The sequence below is a fragment of the Passer montanus genome, unplaced genomic scaffold, assembly GCF_014805655.1.
Source record: "Passer montanus isolate IOZ18808 unplaced genomic scaffold, ASM1480565v1 scaffold150, whole genome shotgun sequence".
Lineage (NCBI taxonomy): Eukaryota > Metazoa > Chordata > Aves > Passeriformes > Passeridae > Passer > Passer montanus.
The window spans coordinates 90,535-111,138 of record NW_024362052.1 but is presented as its reverse complement, the minus strand read 5'-3'; the positions used below and the strand labels follow the sequence as shown (position 1 = coordinate 111,138).

Below are 20,604 nucleotides of genomic sequence, written 5' to 3'. Positions count from 1 at the left end.
AGCAGGTAGAGAAGGTATGTTGGCTTCCTGGGGAGCCAGGAGCATTTGCTCCTTGGGGTGAACCATACCTAAGGCTGGTATCTGGCCCTTTTTAGGGATTTGTGGTTTTGTGCCATGGCAGTGACCTGACCCAGGAGTCCAGCATCAGTGAGGTGGGGCTGAAGGGTCAGAGGCAATAGGAAGGGAGAGGCACCCCGGGTGTGTCTGGGAGCTGGGCTGGAAACAAGACAGAACACTGGTGGTGTGCCTAGGACCTGGCAAGGACCTGAAGGTAGGCAAACATTCAGCTGGTTGTGGGTCTGAGGACTCCCAGCGGGCTCTGCAGTGTGATGGGATGTCTCTGGCACCCCAGCACAGGGCTTCCCCAGGAAAGGCGCCATCCACGAGCCTGGTGACAAGCAGAAACGATGGTTTCAGTCATTCAGCTGAGGCCCTGATTTATTTCCACTACAGAGGCCTCTCTGTCTCCAGGGAAGGGAACCGTTCTAGCTGCATTTCTCCAGGCACCAGGAAAGCTTGTGGCTCCACATTTCGTTTTAAGAGGATTTTCCATTCCACCTGGTGTGCACCTCCCGGGGACCACAGCTGGCCCTGAGGCAGAGAAGGTAGCAAGACAGTTTAGAGCATCCCTTCGTGCCCTCTCCCCACAGTGCCCTGGCCCCGCAGGAGCGAATGTGGCTGGGCTCGTGTGCTTCTGGGAACTCGTGTGCTCTCCCGGTGATTTTATTTTATGAGTGATTTTATTGCAGTCACCTGGGAGCTCACTCTCAGCTGGGTATGTGCCTCCTCACAGGACTAACCACACACCCGTGGGCCTGGCGCACGACACGACTCAGGCAGTGTTTCCCAAAGGATGCAGGAGTGTTTCTGAACACAGGCTGAGCAGCCTTTCCTGGTCGCTCTCCTCTCCCCATCCCGTGAAGGTCAGGAGGGAAAGAGAAGGCTGACACTCCTGGGAGCAGGTGCTCTGTTCCCCGCAGCCATCCCCACACGGACTCACCGCGGGCAGAAGAGGTTATCACGGTGCTCAGTGGCGTCCAAGCATCCAGGGATCCCCACGCTGCCAGCCCTGCGGCCCTTGAATCCCCACCAGGTCCCCGCCCCGGGCCGCCCCCCGGGCTCCCTTCTGTGGGGATTTGGCTCGCCAGCCCAGCCCCTTCTGAGCTCAGCTCCCGGGCTTGTCCGCTGCTCCTGGGGCTTCCCCTTGCCCGGGAGCTGGTGGTGCCGCGCTGTGCCGTCGAGAGGGGCTGTGCTTTGGGAGGGTGGGGGGTGCCGGGGGTTTGCTGGCTGCGGGGGTCCCTGGGAAAACGGCCGGGACTCCTCAGCCCGGGTTGCCCCTAGCTCTCCGCAAGAGATTTTTCTGGAAAAATAAGCGAATAGAAAATAGATGGATGTACCGAGATAGGAGCGTGCGGCAGCGGGAGGCGGCGGGCAGCGGTGACACCGCGATCGCCGGCAGAGCGGCAGGGACCGGATCGGGCCCGGCGCACCTGCCCCGCGTCCTCCAAAAATCCCGGTGAGGCATTTCCAGGAGGCCGGGAGAGCGCCGCCGGCGCCAGGTTTTGCGGGGTTTGCGGTGGGCGCACCCCGCAGCAGAAACTCCGAAAGAAAGAGCCCGCGGCCGTCCCAAAGCCGTTCTGCGGGTCGAAGGACGCTGTTCCCTGGGATTCCCTTTTAGAGCGGCATCAGAGGCTGGATAAAAGCTCGGAAATGCCTCCGCGGTCCTTTCCAGTCCCAGGGAATTTCGGTAGCTTAGATCACGCCGAAGAGATTTCGAGATCGTATATGTGCTGTGGTGTCCCTTAAAATTAGCGCGAATAAAATTAGCGCGTAGGTTTTCTTTTCCCCCACTAATGACAGTCATTCGGACAATTTATATCTTACAGCGAGAGCTGCAGCACTGACGGAAAAAAAAAAAAAAAAGAAATAAAGAAAAAATCCCCACCACATTTGAAGCAGGAATTGACATCCAAATTTTTACAGACTCCCATATTTTTAATGTTATGAGAATCTCCCTTTTAGAAGACGCTGCGTTTTGTCGAATTAATAAGATAAATGTTGAAAGCATATTATATGCAGCCTTTAATCCTAATGCAAGGAAAATCGTAATTATGTGGAGGATAAGTGAATTTGAAAGCCAAACATCAGCCCACTCTCTGCAAACCCCGCTCCGTTCGCCCCTGGAAAACGCTTTGTCTCTCCTTTTTTTTTTTTTTTTTTTTTTTTTTTTTTTTTTTTTTTAAAGGGTTTTTTTAATCTGTTTTGTATCTGAAATGACGACGAGCAGGGAGGGACCGGTAAACACTTTTCCAGGCGATAAACCCCTTCCTTCGGCGCAGAGCATCCGCGCCTCTCTGTTCCCTGACGCTGCGCGCGTGTCGGTGAATGCGGGAGCCCCGCGTGTGCAGGGGGAGAGCCCGTGGCCGCCCCCCGCCCCGGAACGGCAGGAATGGGAGGGGGGGCTCCTGCCGGGGCTGCCCCCGGCCCCGCTCCTGCGGGGAGCCGGCTGCGGCGGAGAGCGCGGGGCTGCCCGGTGCCGCTCTCCGCACGCCGGGCCTCGCCCCGGAGAGCCGCTCGGCGGAGCCGGGCACGGGCATCCCCACCCGGATCCGTTCCGCCGAGGGGGTTTTTCCCTGCGTGTCCGATTGCCCCTACCTGGCAGGTGAGGGGACAGGGCGGGAAGCCGCCGCCGGGATCCCGGCGCCGGGCGGAGCGGCCGTCGGGCACCCCCGCTCCCCGCCCCGCACCCCCGCCGGGCCGAAGCGGAGCCGCGGCCCCAAAGGAGCTCTCTGCCCCGGCAGAGGGTCGGTGGGGGAACGCGCCCCGCGTTCCCCACCTCCTTCCCCGCCGGCGCCCGGTGGCGGCGGGTCCAGGTGAGGGGCGGGCGGGCGGCGAGCGGGCAGCCCCGAAGGGGTTAACGGGAGGGACGTGGGCTGTCACGCGTCATTGGGCAGATTATGTGCAGCAAACAAAAAGTGTGTGTCTGCGTGCCAGCCCCTCACTGCACCGGGTCCGTCTGCACCGCGCGCCTCCCGCTCCGCCGCCCGCACGGCCCGGCCCGGCATGGAGCGGCGCTGAGAGCCCGAGGCAGCCAGCCCGAAGCCGCCTTTGTGCCACTCTCGGGGCGAGGATTATCCCCACCGTCCCTGGTGAGTACCGGCGGAGGGGCCCCGCCGCCCCCCGCCGCCCCGGAGCGGGAACAATGCCGGGGATGGCCGTGCTGCCGGCGGGCCCGCCCGGGCTGCGGGGACCGGCGCCGCCCGGCCCGGACAAAGGGCGGCCGGGGGAAGGCAGCGCCGCGGGGCCGGGGGCGGCCCGGGGAGCCGGGGGGATGCGGCGCCGTGGGGAGCCGTGCGGGGCTCGCCGCCGCCGGGAGGAAAGTTCGGCGGGGGCCGCTCGCTGCCGGTGGTTTCGTTTGGAGAAATCGTTCCTTCGGGGAAGGGATGCGTCGGGCAGCAGCGGAACGGGGAGGGCGCCGGGGAGGCGGCCGGAGCCCCTTCTCCCCGGCCTCCGTTCCCGGGGAGGGGCCGGGACCCCCGCCGCCGCTCCGGGGTGGGGGTGAAGTTCCCGGTGGTGCGGGTCGCACCCCGAAATCGGCGGGGGGAGCGGCGGCTCGGCGGAGCCGTGCCCGGTGCGAGCGGCGGCAGCCGTCAGCAGGCGCACCGGGAGGAGCACCGGTCTTTTGCCGAGCCAGCCCCGAATGACGGATTTCGATGGCAGATGGGGCGGGGGGAGGCAGCCGTGCGCTAATCTGGTCGGGAAGGGCGAGGGCACCGCAGCCGGGCGCAATGCTCCTTCCCCGGCCTCGGCGCCGCCGGCCCCGCACCCTGCCCGCTGCCCGCGCCCCGCCAGCTGCCCGCCGCCCGCATCCTCCCCTCGTAACGCGCGGCAGCCGGGGCTCACCCTGCTCCATAAATAAGCGTGTCGAGGTAAAAATAATTACCTCTGCTTGCTGCTTTTAATTAAAGTCTCGGAGGGAAAGTGCTGGATTATGATAATGAGCAGCCATACGTTCCCCTTGTCGCGCGGAGCGGGAGGTGATCTGACACGCAATCGGCGACAATGACAAGCCGCTGGAACCCACCCGCTCCCCCGGCATAGCCCGCAGCCCGGCCCGGCTCCGGGGACTGCAGGGAGATCCGGAGCCCGCTCGGGACAGGACGCGGCCGGCGGGATTCCCGGCTCCCCGCTCAGAACCAGCTCCGTCGCGATATCTAAAAAAATAAATCAGCGCGGCAGAGTCCCCGCACCTCGCCTCTGCTCGCAGCTCTGAGCCTGCTTTAAATTTTTGTCAAACCGGAGAAACTGCTCGCCTGCTTTTTTCTCCTTTTTTCCCCCGTATATTTCTTTCCTTTTTTTTATAATTTTTATTTTTTAATTTTTGGAGGTTCTTTTCGTAATGTTTTATTTGATGATTCAAGTCGATTTTATTTTGTTTTCAGGGGCATCCCGGTGTACCACTGAGCGGGACCCGCTGTGGTAACAGCCCCTCTCTGCCCCTCTCTCCGCCCGCAGGGATGGAGGACGCCGGCGTCCAGCGGGGAATATGGGACGGGGATGCCAAGACGGTCCAGCAGTGCTTGACCGACATTTTTACCAGCGTTTACACCACCTGCGACATCCCGGAAAATGCCATTTTCGGCCCCTGCGTCCTGAGCCACACGTCCCTGTATGACAGCATCGCCTTTATCGCCCTCAAGTCCACCGACAAGCGCACCGTCCCCTACATATTCCGGGTAAGAGCCTCTCGTCCCCGGGCCCGGCCGCTCGCCACGTCGGCCGGTGCCCGCAGTTCGGCCCGGGGAGGCTGTCCGCTGTTGCCTGGCCCCGTGCTGTCGGTCGGTCGGTCGGTCGTTCGGTCGGTCTGTCTTTCGGTGCCGTGGACTGACGAACGCGGGTTTTCAGGTGGACACGTCGGCGGCCAATGGCTCGTCGGAGGGGCTGATGTGGCTGCGGCTGGTGCAGTCGGCGCGGGAGCGGGAGGAGCAGAACCTGGAGGCCTACATCAAGAGCGGGCAGCTCTTTTACCGCTCCCTACGCCGCATCGCCAAGGACGAGGAGCTGCTGGTGTGGTACGGGAAGGAGCTCACCGAGCTGCTGCTGCTCGGCCCGGCCCGGGCCCCCGCCCGCACCAACGGTGGGTATCCCGGGCGGGAGGAAGGAGGGGGATCCCTGCCGCCGGGGGGAACGGGGAGGCGGCGGTCGGCTTCGGCATCCCCCGCTCTCGATGCCCAAACTCTCGGCGGACGTGCCGTCGGTGGCCCCGGCTGACGGTGCTGTCTCTCTCTCTGTCTCTCTGTGTCTGTCTGTCGTGCCCGCCCGACGCAGGCTCGCCGCCCTTCGCCTGCCCCGAGTGCAGCCAGCGCTTCCAGTTCGAACTGCCCTTCGCCGCACACCTCCGGTTCCGCTGCCCCAAGCGGCTGCACGGCCCCGACATCGGCCCCGCCGCCGAGGCCGCCGCCGCCAAGGACGGTGCCGGCAAGGAGCAGGAGCCCGGCAAGTTCGGCAAGCCCGGCGGGCCGCCGCACCATCCCTTCCCCGGGCCCGACGGCGGCCCCGCCGCCAGCACCAAGCCCTCCACGGACTTCCACAACCTGGCGCGGGAACTGGAGAACTCCCGCGGCGGGCGCGCCGGCTCCCCGGGGCGGCCGGCGCCCCCCGAGGGCGGCCCCGAGGCGGGGGCGGGCTGGGCGAGCCCTGCCCCGACGGCGCCGCCGCCCCCGCCCGCCTGTACGCCGCCGAGGCGCTGGCCGCCAAGCTGCCGGGCGGCGGGGAGGCGGCGGGCGGCGGCGGCGGCGGCGGGGGGCTGCCCAAGCAGAGCCCCTTCCTCTACACCACGGCCTTCTGGCCCAAGAGCTCGGCGGCGGCGGCGGTGGCGGCGGCGGCGGCGGGGCCGCTGCAGCTGCAGCTGCCGTCGGCGCTGACGCTGCTGCCGCCGTCGTTCACCTCGCTGTGCCTGCCGGCTCAGAACTGGTGCGCCAAGTGCAACGCGTCCTTCCGCATGACCTCGGACCTGGTGTACCACATGCGCTCCCACCACAAGAAGGAATACGCGCTGGAGCCCCTCGTCAAGCGCCGCCGCGAGGAGAAGCTCAAGTGCCCCATCTGCAACGAGTCCTTCCGCGAGCGCCACCACCTCTCCCGCCACATGACCTCCCACAACTAGCGGGGACACCCCCCGGCCCCGGGAACCCGCCCGGGACCCCCGCCTCTCCCAGCCTTCCCCTTCGATGCACGCGTTTCCACAGTCCGGGGAGGGGCGGGAGGGCAGCGGGTGAAGGAGGAGGAGGTGAAAAAGAAGAAGAAGAAGCAGAAAAATGAAGGTAAAAGAAAAAAAAAAAAAAAAAAGAGAGAGAGAGAAAAAAAAAGAGAAGCACCGGGAAAAAGAAAACAAAAAAAATCAAATGACTTAAAAAATACATTTTTTAAAATGTCATATATTGCAACATATTGATGCATTTGTCATACGTTTCTACTTAAATTATTAAGCACTTATGGTTTAGATGTAATAATAATTCTATGTCAGGGTAAATTTTTATTTTGGATATGAAGCTAAGGGCGAGGGGAGCGCGGCGGGGCCGGCGGGCGGCGGGCCGGGGTCCTGCATGCACCGGGCGCTGCCCCCGTCCGGCCCCGCCGCCCGCGCCCCTTCCCCCGAGTGTCACTGGTGCCCGTGGAATGGAGTCTCGGTAGTTCCGTGTTACCTTCCCTTTCCCGTTTGGGTTTGGTTTTTTGTTTTGTTTTTTTTTTTTCCTCGCCCCTCTGGAAAAAAGAAAAAAAAAAAAAAGAAAAAAAAGATTTATTAAACTTTATAGTTTATCCGGGTATGTTGGATGCTTTGACAATAAATGACTTTATTTTCTTCAAAGCACCTGGACGTTAATCGATGCGGGGGAGTGGGCGGTGACCGAGGGGTGGCCCCTCGGCTGCGCGGTGGCAGTGGGGTCCCCGGCCGCGCCGGGCCGCGGGGAAGGCACAAAAGCCCGACCACGGCGCCTGCTCTCTGCGCTCTCCTTCCCTGCTCGCCTGCCTTCCTTCGGCCCCTCCGGCATCCCTCTGTCTGAGCACCTTTGCTTTTGTCCGGCATTTTATTCCGCCTGTATTTCTCTCCTTCATCCTGTCTTTCCCTTCCTTTCCTCTCCCCTTCGTCTTTTGGGTTGTCTTTAATTTCTTTCATTTTGCCTTTCTTTTTCTTTTTGCGTGTCTTTATTTTGTTTTTCTTTTTGCCCGTCCCCGGCTTGCAGGGCGGCACAGCCACGGAGGGTGCCCGGGGGTTCTCTGGGGTGACAGGACCCAACCCGCGGTGCCTCGGGAGTGCTTTGAGGGGCCAGGGGTGGTTCCCCGCTGTCCCGGTGCATTGCCGGGGTGGTGGCATCGCAGCCAGGGACACCCGGCAGGACCAAGACAAGGGGGACACTCCCGGGTGTACAGCCTGGTCTGAAGAGCACCACCATCAGCGGGTGCGTTCAGTGCCAGCCCCACTTTGGGGGCACGGGAGGGCACCGGGGGATGCACAGCCCGGGGATGTGCAGGAAACCCATTTCCACACACCGCCTTCATCCTGGCACCGAGGCTGTGCCGGGTCACTGGCCGGGAAAATATCCCAAAGCCGGAGCTGTGCGGCAGGAGCCCACGGCAGAAGCGTGAGAGCCCCACAGTGTCACGTAAATGGGGTCCAGGTGCCAGCGGCTGCCATGGGGTTTGGGGTCTGCACGGGGTACCCGGACCTGCTGCCAAGACTTTACAGGTCCCGGGGAAGCGCCTGGGGCCTCACGTAGGACAGCCCAGCAAAGTCCCGGCCGCGGGCAGCCCAGCTCCCGCGGATGTTGCTGGCTCTCCCAGCGCGCTGACCCCGGCTCCGTACCGATACCCTCAAGCCCCGCCAGGATCCGAAGCGGCCCCCCGCTCTCATTCCCTGCCTCTGGAATACGCACAGCCTCACCTGCTGCTGTTAACTGCGGGGCGAGACACTGATTACCCCGCGGATCTTCCTTTAAGAGCGGTGCCGCCCTGCGCGTCCCGCTCCTGGGGGTTCCCGGGATGCTGCTCGGGGGATGCGGGCGGGCTGCGGGGATGCCGGGGGCGGCAGAGGCGGGTGGGCACCGCCACCTAGCGGGGCCGCCGCGGGGCCAGAGCGGCTCTGCTCGGGGCCCCGGCGGGCTCCTTCCCCGGGAGCGACGCTCCGGACCCCTCGGCCGCGGCAGCTCCGCTCCCCCGGCAGCCCCGGGCCGGCTTCGGGCCCCGCAGCCGGGGAGGCTCACAGCGGCCGTGCTAGCTGTGCTCTCCCTGGCTCCCTGCGCTCGTCCTGGTGCTGCTGGAGGGATGGTGCTTCCCCTGCACGAAGGTGCACTCGGGGGCCCAGCACACACCTGCGGGTTTCATGATCTCTTGCATCTATCCCAAATATTGTATGGCTTTTCACGGCCGTGCGCTGCGCCCCTGCCCTGCCCTGGCAGCCTCTGCAGCGCCGTGCTTTCTGTGTGTTCCTGGCTCTGTCAGAAGGCACTGTGCTGAGCCCCAGGACTGCTCCCTTTGGGGCTGGATCAGCTCCCTAAAAACACTGTTAGACAATGCATGTGTAGGCAATGCAGCAGGTGCCTGCATTGTTACTGCCGCACAAAGCTCACTCTGTTTCTGTCTAAAAGTACAAAAATCCACAGACTAGCAAATTTAATCCAAAACTTTGTTTTGCTGAAATAAGATACCAAACTCCGAAGTGATAAATCAAACTCCAGCTACTGCTTCCTGCACAAGCAGAACATGCTGTAGTAAGGGCAGGCGGTGCCCGTGATCCTGTGGAGTGGGGTGTTGTGTGGAGAGGGTTCACAGAAGTTCCCCTTGGGCCATTTGGGATCAGGGCTTGGCCACAGCACATCCCTCATTCCCCAGAGCCACGCTAGCTCTCCTCAGGTCAGCATGGGTACCATTGCTACATATTGCCACATACTGCTCCTTTGTCAACATTTTGCTGCTTGGAAAACAGGAAGATAATCTCCCCTTTTATATTTTTTTCATTTTTTCATTTCTTTTTTCCCTTTAAAAGTCTTTTCCTGTCCGTGGTGGATGCTGTGCTGTGTCTCTGCACAGCACAGAAGCTGGCTGGGCTATGGCACCAGCTGGCTTTCCCCTGTGCAGGGTCCTCACCCGACACCACAGCCCAGAAAATTGCCTTCTGGGGCATTGCCTGGGCACTTTTCTGGGACAGAGCTGACACTGTAAGCCTCTGCCAGAGCCCACAGATGCATCTGCCTCTGAAACCCACCCACAAGGGGCACCTCTGATGTGCTGCAGAGGAGCAGCAAGTAGGAGCTGGGAATGACGACGAGCAGCCTTCAGATTTGGGGAGCCCCTTCCCTGTGCTCTGCAGCACTTAAGAGTGCTCCATCTTCCCTGCAGTTGGGCCACACTGCAAATCATAACAATGATAATAATTCCAACAAATCCTGATTTCAGTGCTGTTCCTGGGGAGCAGAAGGCAGCTTTGCAGGCACAGAGGTTTCTGTTTGAAGGCGCAGTAGTTGGGCAGCCAGGGGCAGCAGACCCACAGCCTGTGCACCTTTGGGCTGGAGCTGGGGGTAGCTGCCTGCCTCGGGGCCTGATCCCCTCCTGCCAAAGCCAGCAGGAGCTGTGCCTGTGTAGGTCTGGGAAGGGATTAGCACCGGGCAGCTGGACACAGGCACCTGAACTGTGGCTACAGGCTGTGCAGAAAGACATAAGGGTTCTTTCCCTTAGGTCCGGAGAGAGCTGTGCAAGCGAGGCTTTCACAACCTCTGAGCATCCTCCCAGCCAGCCTGCAGAGGCCCTGACAAAATCCGTGTGCTGGGTTTTGTGCTGATGTGAGGGTGCTGAGCAGTGTGCCGGACAGACGGAGATCTGCTGCCACTGCTGCCAGGAGGCCGAGCTCCTCTCTGTACAGTGCCTATCTCCAGTTCACCTCTAACTGTTACATTTGGAAAAGCAGCTATTAGGATTTCACTGCGATACCCAGCTCTCAAAAACATGTTGTTCAGCTGTGGATGTCTAGGAAAGGCTGAAGTAGCTCCCTTCTTTTGAAAATCACATGAGCTGTACAGTACTTCTTCCCTGCTTTCCCTGCCGCTGAGGTCTGATTTGGAGTGGGGAAAGACCTGGGCCAGTGCAGAATCTGTTGGTGGTGTGCTTAGAGCAAGTACAAACAAAAACCAAAGCGCAGGGGGGATGTTTCTGTGAGATACACTGCTGTCCTGCAGAATGCTGGAATGCCTGGCGTGCTCTGAGCTTTATTTAAAAGGATAGTGCTTTTCACCTGTTAGAATTTGTTTTCTTTCCTTATCCCGGCTTGTGGGGTGGCTGCTGAGTGATCTCGGTGACATTCGCGCCCATGGGGCATGTTAACCACTTGCACCTGTGCTTCCCCAGCACCTGAAGGTAATAATCATCTTAATTGAGAGGAGGACAATCGTCTTAATTAAATTCACCTGTGGTAACAGGTTTGGACAATCATCCTGATTAAACCAACCAGTTTTAAGGCATGTCCTGCTGGTGGGGTGTTTGATTCTGTAAAGCTCCTTCAGCAGCTGTAGCTTGCCGTGTTTTAGGCATGGGGACACTTTTAGAGGGATGTGCAGGGTGGCCTGGGGACCAGCCACCTCCGTCTGACCATGGTGAGTCTCCTTCAGGCACATCCTCCTTGTAAAGGTTTTATTTCCAGGCTCTGCTGGCCGGTCTCGTGTCTCCCCATGCTTTGCCTGGTGTATTTTTAAGTGGCAATTAGGTAGCACCAGGCTGACATTGGAAGGGGGAGCGCTCCCGCGGTGCAGCTTGCAGGCCCGGTGCTCTGCAGCAGATCAAACAGGCTCAGAAGAGTCCTTCTCATCTTCAAATGGGGAATTTCACACTTGAAACACAGCTTATCCTCTCCGTTTGCTGAGTTTTCCCTGTAACCGAGCTCTGAATAATTTAAATAACATAACATCAGCATTAGGCTTCCGAAGCTGCTGGGGTGTGTGTGAGGGTTGCTGCTGCCAAAGGCAATCACACACAATTGCTCCAGGAACTTCGCTGTTACGTCTGCTTATTTATTTAGGTTTAAACCTTGTGTTTGTCTTGTTTTTATGTTGGTGTTCTTTGGGGCTTTTTTTTGAGCCGTGCCGCAGGGGTATTTGAAATGGACGTGTTAGGCAGGGGGATAAACAGGAGGCACCCAGAGCCTCCCAGGCCATGCCCACAGCACTGCCTGTGGGCTCTGGGAGGGTCACAGCGAGGATGAAAACATGCTGCATGCCATGGGGCCCTGTGTCAGTCACTTCTCCGCAGTGAGGGGGCTTGGGTGATGCTCTGACAGGGCAAGGGAGTCCCCAGAGAAAAGGGATGCTGTCCTGCAGTTGTCCAGTTCCACAACAACGAAAAGGGGAATACAGGCACTGAGTGAACCCTAAGGGCTCTGCTGCCCCACTGGGCCCCCAGAAAGGGTCAGGAATGCTCACTGCAGTGGGGTTCCTTCCAAAAGTGGGTCTTGGGGACCAGCCTGGGCAAGCCCACCTGGCTGGGGTTGCCTTCTTGGTGGCCACCCCCCTTGGAAGTTTGAGTTGTCTAGGAATTCTTTGCTGTGGGTGGGGGGGAAATAACAGCAGTGTGAGTGGGCAGAGGATGTCTGGCAGCCAGGGTGGCACCAGAAGTGCTGCTGGAAACTGTGAGGGTGGACAGTAGGGTCAAAGCTGAGGGGGCTGGGCTTGCTGGTGACCCTCTGGGCACAGAAGCTTTTCTCACAGCCGATGTCTCTGGCCTAGGAATGCAGATGCCTTCTTTCTGCTCTTGGGCTGCTGCTGTGCCCTGTCACCCCCAGGATGGCAACTGTGAACATTTTTGCTTTCACCTTTAACCCTCAGGGGCAGAAGTGTTTTCTGCTGCCCCAGATGAAGAACAGGGATTTTGCTGCTGTGATCATCCTGTACCAGCTGCAGCCTTTGCACTGAGATGCCCAAGAGGAAATCCTCCTGGAGCAAGGTGGCTCTGCCTCCCTCAGCTGCGCTGACACAGGAAGTCTGGCATGAACACCACTCCAGAGGTGAGGAAGTCCTGCAGGTCCTCGTCCTCCTCGTGGATCCGGATTGGGAATCAGCATGCGTGTGTAATTCAAGAGGAGGTGAGTAAGTGGAAGTCATGGCTTTTGCCAGGCTAAGCACTACAGCTGGGAAGAAGTAAACAAGGACTCAGTGCCCTGACCTTCCTGCAGGTATGTGCATCTATATATAGGGCTGTCTATGTATACATGTCTATATATAACACGTGTGCATATAGCTCTCTGTGCTGAGAAATGGTCTGAAATGGCAGCAATGCTGGGGGATCATCTGCTCGCACCAGCCTGTGCCAGGTGTCACCCGGGCTGCCTACGGCTCCTCAAGTGCGTGTCCCTCTCGGTGCCCCCGACCTTCAGCTTCCTCGGGAGGCGAAGGTCACCCTCCGGCGTGCCACCGGCTCTGCCTCCTTCCTGCCGAACCCGATCCCTGGCCGCGTGGCCTGGATGAGCCCGCCAGCCGGGATCGCCCCTGGGAAGGCTGGGGGGCAGTTCCTAGGTGGGGTTTAGGGGGCAACCCCGGCTCCAGGAGTGCTGCGGGCACCGAGGGGCGGAGTGGGGGCTGCGGGCAGGGCAGGGAGCTTTTGGGCCCCGCTGGCTTTGCTAGAGGTGAGGTTTCCCCTGCGGCTCTGAGGACCTGGAGCGGCCCCAGGAGCTGAGGAAGGATAATCCATGCGGAGTTGTGCCAGGGGGATGGATGGGCTGTTGCTGCGGGGTCTCCTCCCGCTCGGCGGTGCTGTGCAGTCGTTGTCTTGGTGCGTGGCAAGGAGCCCGGCCACTGGTGCTGAGGGCACCTGGGACATGTGTGGTCACCCTGACGGTGGCAGGAGGCTGGGGACCGTGTACCCCTTGCCTGGGAACCAAGGAGGATGCTGTGGACCGACGAGGGCCACCCCCACTTCCCGCAGGCCGTGAGATGCTGTTGGGGGGTGGTGATGGGACCCCCGTTATCCCCAGGAGCCGAGTGGGTGAGGGAGAGCAGCTTTGCGGCTCGGGGGCTGCCCCGAGCCCCCTGCTCGAGGCTGGGCTGGGCGCGCAGCTGCCGCGTCACCCCCCGAACCCCAGGCGGGGGGCTGCAACCCGAGCCTGTCCCCAGGGTCCTGCAGCCCCGTGGCCTCGTCCCGGCGAGGAAGACAAGTTAATTCCCAGATAGATGCGCCCCGAGCCCCGCATCTGCCGCGGGGATGGGGGGGTGGGGGGGCGTGGGGCCGGGCACAGGTGCGGGGCCGCCGCCCGGTTATAAATAGCGGGGAGGGGCGGCCCGGCTTCCCCCGTGCTCGGTCCCCCCCTCCAGGGCTCGGAGCGGAGCGGGATGCGGCGCCCTCCCTCCCTCCTCCCGCCCGCTGGCAGCATGAGCCCGTCCTTCCTCCTCCTCCTCCTCCTCGCCCTGCCCGCCCGCGCCCGGCGAGAGCAGGTGCCCGGCGGGGCGCAGCGGGGCCGCAACGCCCCCGCGTCTTCCTCCTCCTCCTCTTCCTCCTCCCCGGCGGCGGCGGCGGGGCCGAGCCGCTTCCCGCGGAGCCGCCCGGATCGGCGGCGGGGCCGGCTCTACTGCCGGGTGGGCATCGGCTTCCACCTCCAGCTGCACCCCGACGGCCGCGTGGACGGCGCCCACGACGCGAGTCCGCTCAGTGAGTGGGGAGCGGGAGGTCTGGGGGGGCTGCCGGCGCCGAGCATCCCTGTCCTTGCCGTCTTCCCTCCGCCGCGGGGGCTGGCACAGCCCCTGGCTCCTGTCGCCCGCGGCGGGCTGCAGTCCCGGCGGGCCGGGAAGGGGCGCTCGGGGTGCCGGGGGGGCTGTGCCCTGCGGGCTCCGGGAGAGCTGCCCGTCTGCCGCCGGGAAGTGCCGCCTGCGGGCTCGCCCGGCCCGGGGAAGCGAGGCCCTGGGGATGTGCGAGAGCGTGAGGGGTGCCCTGCCACCGCAGCCCCTCGCCGGGCACCTGGGGCAGGAGATGCTGCCCCTTTCTGGTCCTTTCCCCGTGGGACTTTTCCATCCCTTTCTCTGCATTCTCATTCTCCCAGCACAGCGGTAGGATATATTCGGTTTAAAAATAGGACTGAGGCTGACGTTCCCCTGAGAGAAAGCTGTGCTAACTCATGGCTTATCCTCCGGTCGGAGTTGCCATGATATCCTGCTGGAGGGAATGAAATGGCAGGTGGGGATGAAAAATCCCCTCAGGAGCCCGAGGGCTCGGGCCCGAGGTGGCCCTGGCGGCTCAGCTGTCGGGAGCGCTCACACAGCGGCTGCCACATCTGCCCAGGACCGAGGGATTCGGGGCCCAGACCGAGGGATTTGAGGCCGTGGTCCCAGGAGGGAGAGCGGCCCCAGGGCAGGAATGCCGGGAGCCCTGGAGCTCGATGGGCACGGCAGGCACGTGGCCTGGAGGGGTTTGTTTAGGGGATGGGTAGGAAAAGGGGCCCCCACCCCATGGCTGCTTTGGGAGACACGGGCTTGGCAGGGCTGGCAGAAGTTTGGTGCTACAGCTGTCCTGCAGAGACCTGAATTATGTGCAGTTCCTTCCTCCCTGAGCCGAGCTATTCCCCCCGGAAAGGCCACAGCGCCACCAGCTCCACACGTGGGAGCAGAGCCAGCCCTGGCCGGGGACAGCGAGGCTGTGCCGGGCTGTGGCATTCAGGAGGCCCTCAGGAGGAAGAAGGTGGCTTTTGGCAGGGAAACCCGAGCTTTGGCCTCTGGGAAGTAGGGCTTGACCCCGGGCAACCCCAATGAACCGGAGGAGTGCGTCTGGCACGGCAGCAGGGCCAGCCCGCCATGGGCAGGAGGCTTTGGGGTGCCCCTGGGGACAGAGAGGTGTTGGACAAGGGACCTGCCTTGCTCTGCTGGGGCTGCCGAGCCTCATGGCCTGTGGCAGGAGGGGTGTGGCAGCCGTAACCCCCCCCAGGGTGCCCCCAGGCCCTTGGTGCTGGGACGTGGGTGCCTCAGGGGGATGCGCTCCCTCCTTAAAATAAACGTGGGAAGTGGTGATCCGATACCCATCCTTGGGGGACTTAACGTGGCTCGGTGGTGGCTCCCGGCACGTCAATCCCACGGCCCTCTGGGGGCCGGGCGGGATGCTCTGCAGGCTCCTCCCGCTGGGGCCGGGGCCTCGGGGCCCCTGGGGCTGCGGCTGGGCAGCAGTGCCGGCTCCCCGGGGTGCTCCGGGGACGTGGCGCTGCTCCCCAGCTGGCAAGGCTTGGGGGGTGCCCGGCCCTCTGCTCGAGTCACCCCGCACCGCCCGGGGAGGTGGCATGTGGGTGCTGCTGCCGAGGGATGCTCGGAGGCTGCAGCTCTTCTGCCGGATGAGTTGCAGGTCCTGCGTGCCCCATCAGGGGCCAGAATCCCTGATCTGCTCGTGCTCAGGAAAGCCGCGTTATTTCCATGGTGCTGGGCTGCACAGTGCCCCAGGCTGGGCTGTGAGGGAGACAGGGGCCAGAATCCCTGATCTGCTCGTGCTCAGGAAAGCCGCGTTATTTCCATGGTGCTGGGCTGTGAGGGAGCTTCAGGGATGCTCCAGTCCCAGCTGGCTTGTGGGGCAGCTCTGATCCCAGTGGGCTGGTGTGGGTGGTTTCCCCAGGGGTCAACTCGCTCCACCACAGCCCCGCCAGGAATTGTGCCCCAAAATGGCACTTAAAAAAAACAAACAAAAAAAAACCCCAAAAAACAAACCCCCAGAAGTCCCAGCCACCAGCCCGTATCCATGCCAGAGTGGATGGAGGCTGCTCTGTGAGGCAGAGGGATGGAGCAGGAGCTGGGTGGAGCCAGGCAGCTGAGGAGCAGGGACGTGGGAGAGGAAATGCAAACCTGTCAGACTAAGCTGTATTTATTTTTTTCTCTGTCACGCCGATGTGAAAAGAACTGTGATTTATTCTGGGATTTCTGTCATCCTAGGTATTTTGGAAATATTTGCTGTGTCTCAGGGGATTGTAGGAATACGAGGAGTTTTCAGCAACAAATTTTTAGCGATGTCAAAAAAAGGAAAACTCCATGCAAGTGTAAGTAAACCCCCCCCTTATCAGTGCGTGTGGTGTATGACAGGCTTGGTGGCACCTCCGCCTGTCGGCAGGGCCTGGCAGGCTCGGAGGGGACAGGCAGAGCCGCTGCCCCCCGAGCCCACCTTCCTGCCCAGAGCCTTTCGGGCTCTGCGGCGGCGGCAGAGCCTGCTCCCCGAGCACGGCTGGGTTATTTTTAGCCGCCGCTGCTGCCGCAGATCGCGCAGAAGGATTTAGCCAAATGTCTCCCGGCGCCGGCAGCCCCGCGGCTCGGGCTGGCTCTGCCCCCGGGGACAGGGAACCCCGGCAGGTGAGGGCCGGGATGCGCAGGGATGCTGCGGCCAGGGTGGGAAAATCCCGGGAACTTTTCTCTGCGGGGTGTCGTCCTGGAGGCTGAGGTTGTTATGCTTTTCCCAGCTCTCTGTGTCGAATGAATCCATAAGCTGATTTCGCTGCTTGTTTCAGCCCCAGGGGGCTGCTTCCCTGTTTCTTGCTGTCAGCTCCAGAGGCCGTTTAAGCCAGGACAGTGAGCCCCTGTGCTTACACCCCAGTCGGTGCCTCTGAAAGGTGTGTGTGATGTGCCACCCCGCCAAGGGCATTTGTAAGGCAGCAGCTCGGCCCCGAGGGTGCTTCCCAGAGAGCCCTGCCAGGGATGAGGGCTGGGGAAAGAGGAAAGGCTGGTACCCACCCTGCAGCTCCAAGACAAACCTCCCGGTGCCAGGGCGGATGTCACGGATGTGCTTGCAGATCTCTTCCAGGGGGATTTCTGAACTCACCTCTCTCTCCTTTAAGTCTTTTTGGAGTGTTGCTCCTGCAGGCTAGTGATTAAGGGTGAGCCATTGCTTGCTTCTTTTAAGAAATCCAGTAGGAGCATGAATGGGATGTAGAGGAGAAGGGGAATGGTTCCATGGAGGAAAAAACACGAGGTGAGAGTAGAGGGGCAGAGCAGGAGGAGGGGGAAAGGATGGAGAGGAAAGGGAATCGGGTAGGGCGCGATGGCCGGACCCTCCAGAGCCTTCCCCTCTGGTGTACAATGGGCCTCTTATCTGAGCTGAAGCCTTGATTTATGCCCTGGCACAGGCAGAAATTAAATCAAGCCTTGTTGGTGCACGGTTAATTGCTGAGACACAAAGGGCAGGGCCAGAGCGGGACCTCAGTCAGGAGGGTCAGGGCAGGGGTGAGGACACTCGGTGCCCCGCTCGGGTGAAAGCTGCAAATTTGTAGAAACTTGACCCAAATGTCTAAAGATTGCTGGGCTAAACAATGCCAATAATGCAAACCCAGCATCTGTTGTTCTTTGCTGTGCTGGCAGGATGGAGGTTATTTCATGGCCTAATGAGCTCCGAGCAGTACAAAGCACGTCCTGTGCCCGTCACTCAGGGCAGCGCTTTGATACGGGCGTCAGGCCGGGGGCTTCGGCTGAACCAGACCAAAGTCATTCCTGCAGGAATCTGGGCTCCTTCAAAACTCACTCTTGGGCCCTGCTCCATCCCAGCTCGGTGTTTTACAGACGCTCTCTTCCTCCTCCTCTCTTTTCTTTTCCTTTTTTTTTTTTTAATGCCAGCTTAATTAAATTACCGAGTGGTTCATTTTTAGAGGCACCAGCTTCAGAAGATGACAGATATCCCGGTAATTATCAGTTGCGTGCACAGATGGCTTTTTCCTCGTTGGTAAATCCTCGCTCTCCTGTTTGTCCATTTTTAGCATGGAGCGGGTGGGAGGGGTGTTGTTCCTGTCCAGCACGGACCCCGGGGGGACAGATTTGCCCAGGTAATTCTCCTTTCCCAGGAGCTGCCACAAAGCTGCATTCCTCGCTGGGGCAAACCTCTGCTGGGTTTTGAAATTTAATTGACTCCAGGACTGCTCTGGAGCTCTTCAGAGCAAGTCCCATGCCAGCCATGTGCTGCGGGTACCCCCTCTGTCCTATTTCCTATAGGAAGTTTCTTCCCAGGGAAAAAATGGGTTTTCCAGGCTGGAGCGGTGCAGTGATGGGCTGAGAGACTGGGACGAGGGTGAGTCTGACAGGATGAGGGTGGGGCAGCTGTTTATGTACTTCCTAGGGCAGGACAGGGACTTCCTAGGCTTGTGGGACATCCTGCCTGAGCACTGGGGCTTCAGGGAGCACAGAGGGCCAGCAAAGCCTTGCTGGGGAAGGTGGAGGCCTGTGCACGGGGCAGACAGCAGGAAGGGTGTATGGAAGGTGGGGAGAGCAGAAATGGGTCACAGAGGCGATATCCCTCGGAATCAGCAAGCTAAAGGAGGCCTAATTCCAAGTGCTATGAGGCAAAACGTGTGTGGCAGGTTGTGGGCTCTGTCACTTCTGCTGTAAGGCTCAACCTCTTGGGTTAAATCTGGGCTTTTGAACGCCTTCCTTGTGGTTACAAAGCCCCGCTGGGGGTTGGGTGTATTCTGGGTGTCTGGCTTCGGAGCTGGAGAGCTCAGCATCTCCTCGTGTCAGTGGTTTGGAGGTGTTGCTGTGAAATGGAGCTGGGGGAGCTTTTGGGGCACCAGGTTCTGTGCTTGCCATCAGGTTAAAGTGTGGCAGAATATTTGGGAGGGGCTGCCAGAAGCTACAGACGGGGATGCCGGGGCTGTGGGCATGCAGGTGCAGTGCTGGGCTCTGCTCTTTGGCTTTGGAATGCTTTTTTTCCCCCAGCAAAACCCAAACCCGGGTGGCAAGCAGCTCCTGAACTATCTGCACCGGGGGTTTTCCAACCACTCACGTGGCTGGCACCCTCGGTGTTGGTGCCCCGCGTTTCCAGCCGCTCCTTAGGGCCAGCTTTGGGGGACAGCTGCCCCCCCGGCCCTCTCCAGCGGTGTCCCCTGTGTTCCCCCTCCCGCAGGCTCGCTTCACGGTGGACTGCCACTTCCGAGAGCGCTTCCAGGAGAACAGCTACAACACCTACGCCTCAGCCGTGCACCGCAGCCCGCGCTCGGGCCGCCCGTGGTATGTGGCGCTCAACAAGCGCGGCAAGGCCAAGCGTGGCTGCAGCCCCCGTGCCCGGCCCCAGCACGTCTCCACGCACTTCTTGCCCCGCTTCTGGCAGCCGCAGCCCCCCGAGCTCGCCTTCACCGTCGCCCTCCCTGAGAAGAAGCCCCCGCTGCCCAAGCCCAAGGTGGCTCCGTCGCCGCCTCGCCGGAGCCCTGGCAAGTACCGGCTGAAGTTCCGCTTCGGGTAGGGCAGCAGCGGGGCTGAGCCTGCGGGGACCGTGTCTCCCTCGGCACATGGACACCGGGGAGCTCCCGGGCGGCCGGCCTGGCCTTGAGGTCTGCTCTGCACCGCACAGGCCCCGAGGGAGTGGCTCGGGCTTGCCAAAGAGGATTGCTGCGGTGAGCTGAGAGCGCTGGACAGACCTCGGGTTAGCGTTCTGTCGCTGGGAGAAGTAGGAAGGCACCTCTACAGCCAACATCTTTTCCTACCTTATTTTCACTAGTGACTCCTTTGACAATCATCTTCACACGAGAGAGATGTTCAGAGCCAAGCGGTTTTGTTTGTTTTTCTTGCATCTCCTTCTTGCTGCACTTTTTCCTCCGACCATACCTCAGGCACCGTACATCCAGGTCTGTCCCTTTCCCTTCTCCTGGAAGCCAGCTCTTCCCTTCCACAGATTAAACCCGGAGACCGAGCCCTGCAGACTCTGTCGCCTTACCTGTGCTGCGCGGCGGTCCTTAACCCTTTGTTGGCAATAACAGACGTGTGGGTCTATTTTGTGGGGGTCGCAGGCCGGGTGGCTCTTTGCAGCCCGCTCCCGGCACTCTCTCCCGTTCTTCCCTGGACAGCTGGAGGAGCGAGTCTCCTGCTGTCCGTCTGAGTATGGATTTGATGCCTGCTTTAAAATACCTCTGCCCTGGTGCCGGGGCATTCCCGCTCCCTGGAGGAGTCCCCCCGCAGGTATCCCCACAGGACAGGGATGCCTGTGGCCCCCAGGTGCCCACCAGTTTTATCCAATGGTTTTTGCTGCTGATTTATTTTACCACTCTCAATACATTTGCAGAGGCAGGGAGCAAGGTTTTTGTTTCTCAGTGAGCGTGGCGATGTGGCAATAAATGCTGTTACAGCTGCTTGTCCCCTGGGGAGTGTTTCTCCCACCCTGGCGGCCCAGATGTGGAATTGTTTCTCCATCGTGGTGTGATGTGTGGAGGAGCTGTGCACACGGAGCTGGCAGTGGGTGCTTAGCAGTGCTGCTGTATGCACAGGCACTGGTAGCATTGAACCTCACCGGTGAAGCCTTAACAGGAGCTCAGGTTGGCAGAGCCCCTCAGGACCTGAGCCCTGCCAGCGTCCAGCAGCAATAATTAGCCTCCTCTCTGCATCTGATTGTGGTACAAATGGCTTGGGATCATGGGCTTCCTACACTGGGATCGTGGTTCTTTGCCTTTGCCATCCTCTGGCAGCCCCTGGCCGGACACGTGTGCTCCACGTGTGAGGATGGATAGGGACACTGGAATAAAACTATTGTGTTTCATTTTATAACCTGATCGTGTCATCTCTTGCCTTCTCTGTGCCTCCTTCTCTTCCTCTGAAGGAAAAAGCCAGCACTGCATGGCTGCTCCATGTATTTCTGTTG

General features: G+C 60.8%; 2 protein-coding genes across 6 annotated transcripts; both read left to right on the top strand.

Annotated features, from left to right (window-relative positions):
• The first annotated feature begins 2,414 nt into the window (after positions 1-2,414).
• Positions 2,415-6,868, top strand: PRDM8 (PR/SET domain 8). Its single transcript, XM_039701940.1, has 5 exons — positions 2,415-3,149; positions 4,516-4,736; positions 4,906-5,137; positions 5,329-5,651; positions 5,696-6,868. Exons 1-5 carry the CDS (start codon positions 2,450-2,452, stop codon positions 6,164-6,166), a joined length of 1,947 nt encoding a protein of 648 aa, XP_039557874.1. The 5' UTR covers positions 2,415-2,449; the 3' UTR covers positions 6,167-6,868.
• Positions 6,869-10,542: 3,674 nt separating this feature from the next.
• On the top strand, positions 10,543-20,501 carry FGF5 (fibroblast growth factor 5). 5 transcript variants are annotated; one of them, XM_039701981.1, is made up of 4 exons: positions 10,543-10,643; positions 11,868-12,046; positions 15,936-16,039; positions 18,880-20,501. In XM_039701981.1, the coding sequence occupies exons 2-4, from the start codon at positions 11,956-11,958 to the stop codon at positions 19,213-19,215; spliced, it is 531 nt and encodes a 176-aa protein (XP_039557915.1). In that variant the 5' UTR covers positions 10,543-10,643; positions 11,868-11,955; the 3' UTR covers positions 19,216-20,501. The 5 variants fall into 5 exon arrangements, with proteins under 5 accessions (XP_039557915.1, XP_039557913.1, XP_039557914.1 ...); XM_039701979.1 differs by having other exon boundaries at positions 11,868-12,124; XM_039701980.1 differs by having other exon boundaries at positions 10,548-10,643; positions 11,769-12,124.
• Positions 20,502-20,604: the final 103 nt, after the last annotated feature.

What these genes read in the sequence shown, in the direction of transcription:
- PRDM8 (XM_039701940.1), top strand. Translation starts at nt 2,450, where the DNA reads ATGGGAGGGGGGGCTCCTGCCGGGGCTGCCCCCGGCCCCGCTCCTGCG. An exon ending in CCGTCCCCTACATATTCCGG is followed by an intron (nt 4,737 to 4,905) that starts GTAAGAGCCTCT and finishes GCGGGTTTTCAG; the next exon opens with GTGGACACGTCGGCGGCCAA. An exon ending in CCGGCTCCCCGGGGCGGCCG is followed by an intron (nt 5,652 to 5,695) that starts GCGCCCCCCGAG and finishes GGGCTGGGCGAG; the next exon opens with CCCTGCCCCGACGGCGCCGC.
- FGF5 (XM_039701978.1), top strand. Translation starts at nt 13,407, where the DNA reads ATGAGCCCGTCCTTCCTCCTCCTCCTCCTCCTCGCCCTGCCCGCCCGC. An exon ending in CCACGACGCGAGTCCGCTCA is followed by an intron (nt 13,684 to 15,935) that starts GTGAGTGGGGAG and finishes CTGTCATCCTAG; the next exon opens with GTATTTTGGAAATATTTGCT. An exon ending in AAGGAAAACTCCATGCAAGT is followed by an intron (nt 16,040 to 18,879) that starts GTAAGTAAACCC and finishes CCCCTCCCGCAG; the next exon opens with GCTCGCTTCACGGTGGACTG.